Below are 10,880 nucleotides of genomic sequence, written 5' to 3' on the forward strand. Positions count from 1 at the left end.
TTTCTATTAATTATTTTTTTTTAATTTCGGTAATAATATTTATTTTATTTTAAGCTTTAGTGAAATTATATGTATACATCAAATATATTAAAAAATAAACAAAAACAAACAATAAAACTAGAAACAAGATTATATAAACACATTATATAAACACATCACACACAATTAAATACGAAAAGCTCTACTTATTAAATATATATAAAATAATATTAAATAATAATAAATATTACTTTTTTATTTTCTCATATTAATAAACATTGTGAGTTATATTTCAGTAACAGTGAATTTGCGGACATACATTCATATGAATTTTTTTTCATATTTAGTATGGAGGGGAGCTTGGCCCCGAAGTTTATTACGCCCTTACTTTAGTTACATCCCATATATGTATTTTAAATCAATTTGTCTTAGAAATATGCATGCCGATTTGTTTCGAATTTTCAAAACACAATCAATCTGAATTAATAATAATTCTCTCTCAAATTTAATTAGAAGTGTCTTAAAATCTGTAAAGAACTTATCGCGAAAATAAAAGTATGTTTTTTTATTTTAAAAAACTATGGCCATCTTATTCGAGTTTACCCTATCTATCCCATTCGCACGTTGACGCACAAACTCAGTCATACGTTGCACTCGATGCGAGCAAACAGTACATGCATATGGCAAATATTTATTCACAAAATGAGTTGAACGTGTGATTTAATTTCACTAGTGCGCGTTCGATAACATGTATTATGCTCACGTAAAAAAGCACTAACAAAATCATATTATTTGAATATTCATATTGTGTATTAACATAAAATTTTAGTACAACAAATTAGATCAGAATTGTTGCAATATAGATATGAAACATAATTAGGAATAGTTGTATAATTTAATTAAAAGTTCATTCATCATTAAGCAAAGACATAAATTAAAATTAGAAGCTATAAGTTATATAAAATTGCTGTTATAATAGAGATTTTTAAACAGAAAATATTTGATTATAATGTACGCGCTGAACGTTTCTTTACAGCGAGAAATCTTACAATTGCTTTATCCGGTCAGATTGTATATAAAATATGCGGCACTAAGAAAACTCTGAAGGATCGTGGACAAAGGAAAAAGGAACGACAGAAAAATGCGATTCAATTGAATAAGAATTTCTGCTTAGAAAAAGATAATCAATAACGGTGAATTGCTGGCTGTAAATTTTCTCTCTGGTGGTTTTAACTGAGTCGGTTGAAAAGAATTGTCATCTCACTATGTTATCGAAGTAATTTACAAAACAAAATAGTGTTTTCGGCATCGTTCGGCACCGACAAACAAATGCCATATTCCTATAGCCACTCGTATTAATTGAATTCTCCAGGCGCGTTTCGCGTTACTGTACGATATAAAATGAGAATAAATTAGTGAGTATCTTTTGAGAAGATCGAAAAGAGTGCATGAGAGAGCAGTAAATATTTGAAAATCTTCTCTCGCAAAAAATGTATGACGTCGAAAAATAATAAGATGTGATTATAAGTTGTGCAGATGCGTTCTTCATATTGTTTGTTAATTTAATCAAAATCTGTTGCTATATTTGGCTAACATATTTAACTATACTAATATAATAATTTATATAAGTACTTCATCGCTTATATTACAATATACATACTCGAGTAATTGTAGAAAATATTGCAAAATTTAATTTTAAAAATTAATTAAATTGAAAAGTTAAGAATTGAGAATTATAAAAGGTGCAAATTTAAATTGCAATCTTCTCGTTAATTCGAAATAATATTCAATCAAGTTTGTATCATTGTAAAATTGTATTTGAAAAATACATGTTTTCAGTAAGGAAACAAAAATTTGGTTTTATCATCAACAAAATTATATTTCGCATTAAATGTAAAATTGTAATCTAAAAAAATTTAAATTTGTGACTAGTAACTTTCGATTTGTTTATATTGTTGTGATTCGTGAAAGAGACTAAAGAACTTGTATGAGATAAACTTTTAGAAAAAGCACAATAAATAAACTCGAAAGAAAATGATTCCAGTTTTTGTCAAATTTTTTTTTCTTATTGTATGAAACTTAATGACGAGAATTTTGTGTGACAAAGATAGCAGTCGTACGACTCGCACATTTCTCTTGCAGTCACGTCTTTTCGCGGCGCGCTTCCGCTTTCGCTACGTCAACGTTCTTTATGTATGAGTAACACGGACGCGTTTTGTCACGACTGACTCATTGGCGCAACATAATTGCACCTTGCGACAAAGACTAAAAACTTACGGTATAGTGCAATGTTCATCACTCGTAGTCGACTTTAAAAGCAAATGAAATTACAAGTGATATTATAAATTATATCGTGAATCATGAGATGATCATAGTTGATATTAACAAAATTATTGCAAAATATTTCTTGGTTTTAAATAGATTTGTTTACAATAAATAAATAAATAAAAACCAATTTCCTTGATTAGAATAAAAGTGAAAGAAATATACATATTTTCAGATAAAAATAATTTTTCCGGAACGTCTATAAATTCTTCAGTTTTTCGTAACAGACAGTGTTTTACTCAGTTGGATGTTTTATATGTAACATATTTTGTGTTACAACTGTCGACATGATATAACAATCTATCACACGCGCTGAGCTCAGCTCAAAACGAAATCCGGCAAGCAGAATGAATAAAAAGTGCGAATTTTACAGCTCGCTTTGCCGTCTAAAATGATGCGAAATTGGCATACGGATTCTCCGTGACGTCGACATTATTCGATAGAATTTGCGGAGATACACAAAATGTGCGATTTCTGATCGATGAAAGTCCAAGAGTTTTATTTCGCGACTAACAATGATAGCTAACAATGAATACTGCATTTCTTTCGTTTCTCTATGAATGAAATATATTACGGATTGAATTTTTATCAATTTTACTGTATGCGAAGATCGTTCATGAAAGAAGCCGTTCAAGCCGTTTAAATAAATACTTACCTCTGTATACCGTTACACGTTTATTCACAGAGAGAAGCAAGAAATCTTAATTAAAGATTACATTAAAAGAGTGATTAATCAAGATAATTAACGTCATCAGGCGCTGACAAAGTACATAAACATTCGTCAAGTAGAAATGCGAGACCGTTTCGGAACAGGAGTTCCTGCAATATACACTATGATTAATCGATCGAATGTGTCGTGCGATGCAAAAAGTTCGACGACGCGTGTATTTTGACCGTATAATGCACAAGTTGCATATGTGTTGCATTACATAAGCAAAACCTTGAACCTGTCACTAATAATTTACAATCGCTATATATTCTGTTATTTTACATTTTCTCGCATTTTAAAGAAGAAAGCACGAAAACACATAATATTTGGACTATGCTTCGATATTATTTTTCACTATTTTTATTTATAAAGTGTACAATTTATAGATTTCATAATAAATAATATATTATATTTTGACGGCAATAAATAGAAAAACAGTAAGAGAACTGAAAATACAATGAAAATATCTCCTTCTGTGAGACTAGGAGATGTGTCTCTCGATTACATCTCACTCAATTGCAGCAGAAGTGAATCAAATCAAAGTAGTGCGACTCGACGTCATATCGGCCATGAGAAGAGAGAGAATAGAAAAAACCGTGACCAAATGTTTATGACCTACCATTAAACATAAAAAATTTATAGTACGCTGAAGAACTTGGAAACGAAATTAAGAAAAGTGTAGCCATTGTTTGCGATATTATATTTCAATGTATTGTCGAAGACGCGAAAAAACCTGCGCGATATAACATTTATAGTAATTATCATAAACATTCGTATTTATAATGCAATAATAAAACAGTTTCGAGAGTTAATATTTTTCGCGTAAATAATAGTATTGTTTCATGCTCTTCAACGCAAAAACGTGCTTAGTTTCATCTTACGACTTCTGCGAATGTCGAAAGTTCTGTTGATCTTATTTCGCCATCACGTTTTCTGATTATTTATCCAACATATGGAATTAAGTTTCTACCATTATAAACTTTTCTACTTATGTGACCAATTAAAGGGTCTCCGCTTTTATGAAAAATTTCGCTTTCCAATTCCAACATCAAATGAAAGTTTAAATTTAATATATTAATGAAGAACTTTTTTTGGTTGATACTTCAATATTTATTAAATTACGTGAAGTGCCATTTTAATAAAGGATAAATTCAAATTAAGATTAAATTATGTCAAATTCATTTTCAATTAAAATTAATATACAGACTTTTAGGTAGATCATTTGCATACAAATTAAAGAAATCAAAGACAAAATTTTATTAGTAGCTTGTTCTTCATTGAGAACTTTTCTGAATTCTTTTGCATTAATTAAGATGCCGGATTTATATTAAACACATACATAGGAACACATACAAGTATATAGAATTCAGCGATATTTTTTAAATAAAGCTATACTATCGACTCTTTTCGTTAGTCACATCGACATAATAAACTAAGTGTTATCGCATAAAAAAATATGCGTTCGCTATAAAGAGATAATCTACATAAAAGCATTTATTTTGTTTATCTTGCTAGTGTTTCATCGGTAATTTAATTTTAGCAGAAGACAAAATTACCAATGAGATGCTAAAAAGACAAGCATAAATCCTCTTCCTATAAATCCTCTTCTTTCCTTCTCACTTTACAGCGTACTTTTCTATAGGGACGCGCACACTGTTAAATTTATAATGTCAAATTATATCCAATTGAGTTATTTTTAATCATTTCTATAGATCGCCAATGTTCCTACTCAATATATTGTTAATTTAAATAAAACAAATGGAGTTAAATAATTTAACTAAAAAAAAATATATTAAATTTGATTCAAATTTAGTTTATCATTTACTAAGTGCATACATTAATACTTATTTACGTTAAAACATTATTTGCTTTGAAACACTTCATTGAAATGAATTGATTTACATTTTAATATATATGCATGAAAGTTAAAAATAACAAAATGTTATTTAATTTAAGGGTTATATATCATTGCTCTTTTGAAATCAGTGCAGATTTGCAGTGCATATCTATTTATTATAAATGTAATTGATTAGCTGTCATTTGTATAAATTCGAATTCGTAAGAATTCATATAAATGCAGCTGATCATAAACTTCAGAGTATAGACTGGCAATATAAATAAAACTGTCTGTATTTCTCTCTTCAGAAGAGTGCGGAAATATGTTTTGCGCATGCTTAACATATACTATTGGACATATTTTGCCAAGGTTATCTCTTCCTACAATTTTATGAAATTTTATTTACATACTTTTTTTAATTATCTGCATTTTATGTTTAAAAAAAAATTTATTTCGTGTTTTATTAGAAGAAACGGACACTTCTGATTTTTTTTAGGTATAGAATACCTCATCCAAACGAGGAGAGGAGAATAATTTCAAAATAACACAAATATTTTATCTCTTTTGTTGTATGTGCGACATATGTTCTACATATATACCCTAGCCAGATACTGTTTTTTGTTAAATTACTCAAAATTTTTTAAATTTGTCAAAAATTAATGTATTTTTTTTAAATACCCGGAATTCTGGATGTGAAATTCAATATTCACAGGAATTCTTGGTGTGAAAAGCTCCATATCCTTCATAAAGAAGTCTCCGTCTATTTTTGTCACAATATAGAGTAACCATTAGGAGTATGTTGTAAGTAAAACAAAAGAGATAAACTGTTACATTTTTCTTCCTTCGTTTAGGTGACCATTTTTCTGATTAGTATCAGGATTTAAAACTCATCAATTTCATTTGTACAAGCCAGTTTATGAGCACATTAACCGCCGAAAGAAAGACATTCAAAATTTTACAAAATAAAAAAACTTAAAAATATTTTTAATGTAAGTGAATAGTGATAACTTTATTATAAAATTTTTACAAAACATATTTTAATATCTTGAATTATTTTGGAAATATAACAAAAGTAATTAAAAACGTTCCCTAAAAATAATAATTTCATCCCGTTTTTTCACACTAACTAATATTTTCTAAATTTATCTATTTACATAATCTATATGTGTATATAGAATTTCATAAAATTTGAAACTTCGCAAGGTGTCTTTTGTGTGTTCTTTTGCTTGATCCATATTTATTATGGAATCTATGATACACTTCTGTATAGTTTTTGCATCCTATATTGTAGAAGCATTCCATGAGAAATATTTTCCCTTCGATGGTTAATGCGTTCATGCTGATACTTGTAAACTGGTTTATATAATAACTCGAGTAAAATTGAGTCTTAAATATCTGACCTTAATCACAAAAACGGTCAAAAGGAGAAAATAATATAATACTTTATTTTCAACACAATTTTAATGATCACCATGTTATTTTTAATTTTGATATAATTTTAATGTGCTTAACAGATATGCACAACATATTATACATTTCCAGTATACTATGAAAAAGAGAAATAGCTAAAAGGTATGTTTCTTTCTCTAATAGAAATTATACTAATTATTAGTCCCTATCTATGATCTAAGGTTAGATGAAATATCAATGGATTTCAATTTTCTTAATTAGTCATCAAAGGAATTCACCTCGTAACTGTATTGTTTATGTTTCACGATCATGAATAACGTGACGCTTATCCATAATAATTGTGTAATATACAATATTGCTCGATTTATTTTTATTTACGTACCTATGTGAATATTACATTAATGCATTAATTAAACATAGAGATATTAATATTCTTAATACGATTAATTCAATGCTGGCTTTATTTGCATCACAAACTGATTAAATCCCACAAATTTTGAAACATAACATAATCGCTATTTAATAATACCAAAATTTATTTTATTTTTATATTTTTAATATAATTTTTAAAAGTTGCTTTAATATTTTTGTTTAACATTTATTTTAATTTAATTATTTATCGATAAGAGTGATAACGAAATAAATATTTAAAGTACATTTTACATATTACTAAATTTTTTATTAGGTAGAATATAAAAATAAATATTTAAAAAATAAACAGTGAAATTTGTAAAATAATAATAATAATAATAATAATAATAATAATATCATGTACATTTTAATTGTAAAATATTAAATGACGAATTATAATGTTAATTATTGCATGAACTATATAAAGAAAATAATTCACGGCTTTTATTCGAAAGAAATAGAAAAATTTTGCACTGTAAGATTTATGAATTAATTCATTAACGTTGCCGGATTTCTTGTTGCATCTCACACCAAATAAGAAAACTACAGATACAGCCTTCGTTTCCAAAGGCAACGATACTTTGAAAAGGGCAATAGCAAAAAGCACAGTGAGTTGAGTGATGCGACTTAGCGAAACGACGACGTAAGGGTGGCAAGCAGGGGTTGTAATGGAATATGTTTTGCTACTAGAGAGAAGAAAGAGAGTTCGCTCTGGAAATGTCTGTGCTCTTAATGTCCAGAACACATAGCGGTCTTTTGTTTTTACAGAAAATATATCAGATTGTATGAACTTCTAAAGGAAAAGCTATGGCGGAATATAACTCTAACAATGAGAATAATAATAATAATGATGATGGCATGAAACCGAATAAGAAAGATAAAGGCTCATGTTATCCGGATAATCATATCCTTTGTGAATAAATAAAAGAAATGCTCCGACGACATGCACGGCATGTGCGCGGCTCGCGTTTGCTGTAAACAATATGTATTGTACTTTTATAATTAAGTCGCGTCAATCTTACATTTATATTCATATTAAGACATATTGAGATAAATAGTAAGAAAAATATCTAAATAAACTTTATTATTCAAAATGAAGGCGAAGCATTTGAGAAGGATGTACATAAAACGTTGTAAAATCTTACAGTCTTCGTTGCAAGTGAAACGTATATCAGAAACCTGTGGTATAAAGAGGCTCAGCGTGACGGATATATTCCCTCGGCCGTTAACTCTGACCATAAGGATGTTTTGAGAGGAAACACCTCCAATCGGTTTCTTTAATCCCAGCTATATATTATTCCCGTCAGGTTGGTGGAACCGAAGTGGATTGCAAGTATCTCGACATACTTTCTCCCAGTCCATTTATAATTGTAATCGGGGATCGGGGAAAAAACTCCCGCATCGTAAATTCTTAATGCACATTTGGATGTTGTCCATTCGTTATATTCATCAAATATTAATCAATCGGTATGTTATTTATATACGAATCACGATAATGCTCACAACTAGAACGATTCTTATCGACTTATTTTTCAACTGGTCTACGGGGATCATTCAATACGCTTCCAATTTCAAGCTTGATCGATATAATATGCATGCATCAGAAAATATCAAGATACGAAAAAGATATACACGATGTCGCAATCGATGAAAATTTAATATGTACGATTGCTACGAACGGAAAGTTATTTAGATAGGATTTATTAATATTTTGCCGTACACACAGAAAATATATGTATTCTTTTCTTGCCAAGAATTGACATCCGACGTGCTTCTCATCCAAATCGAAACATTTCAACTCGAATTGTTTCTTGTCTATAATACAATATATCCCGAATGAGAATGTGCACGTAATAATTTTTAGTTTTCATGTAAAATTGAATTACAATTTCATTTGTTTTTTTTTCGGAATTCATGAATAATTCGTGAAAAAATTCAGTGAGCTTCTTACGTAACATTTCGTAGAACAAAATTTTTTTTTAATACAAAATGAACGGCTGTACGCTGAATTCTTTTTTGTTTTGTTAGCGTATTTTACCACGAATGCGTTTTCAGATCTTTTCTTAAGAACGTAGCGTTATATACCCGTAACGTTGCATTATATACTGCGTATATAGACAGTACGTACATAATATATGTTGTATATGCTGCTGGAAAAAAAAAATAAATAACCACGGTGAGAGGAGTGCGAAGATGGAGAACGTAATGCAATCTTACCTCATTCGTCCTCGCTTAACTATACTCTCATTTAGATAAGCCCGATATTTTGACGTGCAAAAACTTGCGCGGCTAATCTTGGCGCTTCTTATCTCGAGAGTTCACACGGAGATTGCAGAATAGTTGCTTCATAGTGGATATTCACCTTTAAGATTTGACATCCGCGAATTCGTGGATCTAATCTTCACTATGCTTACGATAAGCAACTATGGCTAATATAACCAACTTTATATGCAGTGTTGAAACATACCTAGATACATAAGTACAATTACCTAAATTGAGATCTCCGTACTTAGGTATGATATGCAATTCCACCAAAGTACTTAAATATCTAGATATTATACTTCCAAAAGTAAATTAAGTTTAATCGCTAAAGATATTTAATTATCTAGATTTCCAAAAGTATCTAAGTATCTTAGATACTTTTGGAAATCTTGGAATCTCAAAAGTATCTTAGATACTCTAGCAGAAATTACATTACAATTACATTATCGTACCTATAGTACTATCTAAATAGATAGGTATAAAAAGATTTCAATTTAAATACTTGTATCTATATATCTATAAATATGTTTTATATGTTGTTATGTGCTATCAATGTTAGCAATATTACATATTCAACTAATCAAATGTGTATTTTGACTTTAATCATGATGTATTAAAATAATCGATATAACGATTTCAATAATGATATTAAAGTAAATGTGTTCTGAGATATGTGTGTGTTTTGTGTATAATATATCTAAAGCGACTCCTAGTCAATATTATTATACAATATTAATTGTCTGGATAATATCGTTAGGAGATTATATTGAGATTGTTTCGAATTGTTTAAGAGGATCCTAAAGTCGTCTGTTTTATCGATCGAACGCATAATAATTTTTATATCATTTTTATGTATAATATTACTTTAACAGATGTAAAAAAAATTCTCCAGAATTAAAAATATAGATAATAACACAGCTCGGATCGAATATGATTTTATATGAATAAAAATTAGAAAATTAGTCTTGCAATCAATTTCTGACATCAATTTGTAATATATATTTCAAATAAAGTTTTATTTCATACGGACAAAGTTGTACTCGGATCACACAAAAAAAAAAATACTTTTTCAGAAATAAACCTAAAAGCTTGAGTATAAGAAAAAAGATTGCGTGAAAATTACATGTTACAACATTGATGTAATATGTAGCAATCTGTCGATATTTCGTAAATCGTACGTATTGTAATCGTATGTGTTATAAAATCTATGTGTCAGTACAACAACAATGTCAAAGTTCATTCTTCAATTTAGGATTCCATTAAAGAGAGCATCAATAAATATTGTATAAATAATATAAGTTAAGGGCCACTTAAAATATGCGACAAAGGAATTGTTTTGATAACTTACCACGTCGATGATTTGCTGCAGAGTGATGCCAAACCTCACCTCCAGTGGTTCGCTTTCATTCGCGACCGGTCGCTCCAAGGTGTTGTAATTTGCCAGCAGATGATTCAGTAAGCGTTTCTCGTGACGCCCGCAAAGGCTTTCTGCGATAAAGAACGAGAAAAATCGAATGTCAATCAAGCTTCGTACGTTATTCCGGAGGGTAAGTCGCAAATAATCACGACCCTTATCAAAGCATATTTATGAATAGATATGAGAGAAAGATTCTCACTTCGTCAACAACAGTCTTTTTCTGTCGCAAAAGATATATGATAGAAGGCAATTTAATTATTTCTGTTACGTGAGCAGAATAAACAATTCTGGGAACATTTTCCTAGTTTTTCGCTGTTTTTTTTGTTCTCAAATACTCAGCAATTCGCATCAAAAAACAATTATTTACGCAGATTTTAATACTGATAAAAGCTGCATGCAATTTTCCTCTCGGTTTCAACAAACATATTAGGATCGCAATCAATAATTGATAACACTCTATATATTAACCTTCTATATATTATAAATTTAATCGGATTAAAACACAAATCTATTTTCAATATATATATATA

The 10,880-nt window shown here is 29.1% G+C and overlaps 1 protein-coding gene across 1 annotated transcript in view; it reads right to left on the reverse strand.

Annotated features, from left to right (window-relative positions):
• LOC108687962 (neuronal acetylcholine receptor subunit alpha-7) overlaps window positions 1–10,880 on the reverse strand; it is a 252,606-nt gene that overhangs the window by 168,333 nt on the left and 73,393 nt on the right. The window contains exon 2 of the mRNA XM_018194009.1: window positions 10,282–10,421. Coding sequence (XP_018049498.1) covers window positions 10,282–10,421 — 140 coding nt within the window. The remainder of the gene's footprint in view (window positions 1–10,281; window positions 10,422–10,880) is intronic.

Source organism: Atta colombica, unplaced genomic scaffold, assembly GCF_001594045.1.
Source record: "Atta colombica isolate Treedump-2 unplaced genomic scaffold, Acol1.0 scaffold222, whole genome shotgun sequence".
Taxonomy (NCBI): Eukaryota; Metazoa; Arthropoda; class Insecta; order Hymenoptera; family Formicidae; genus Atta; species Atta colombica.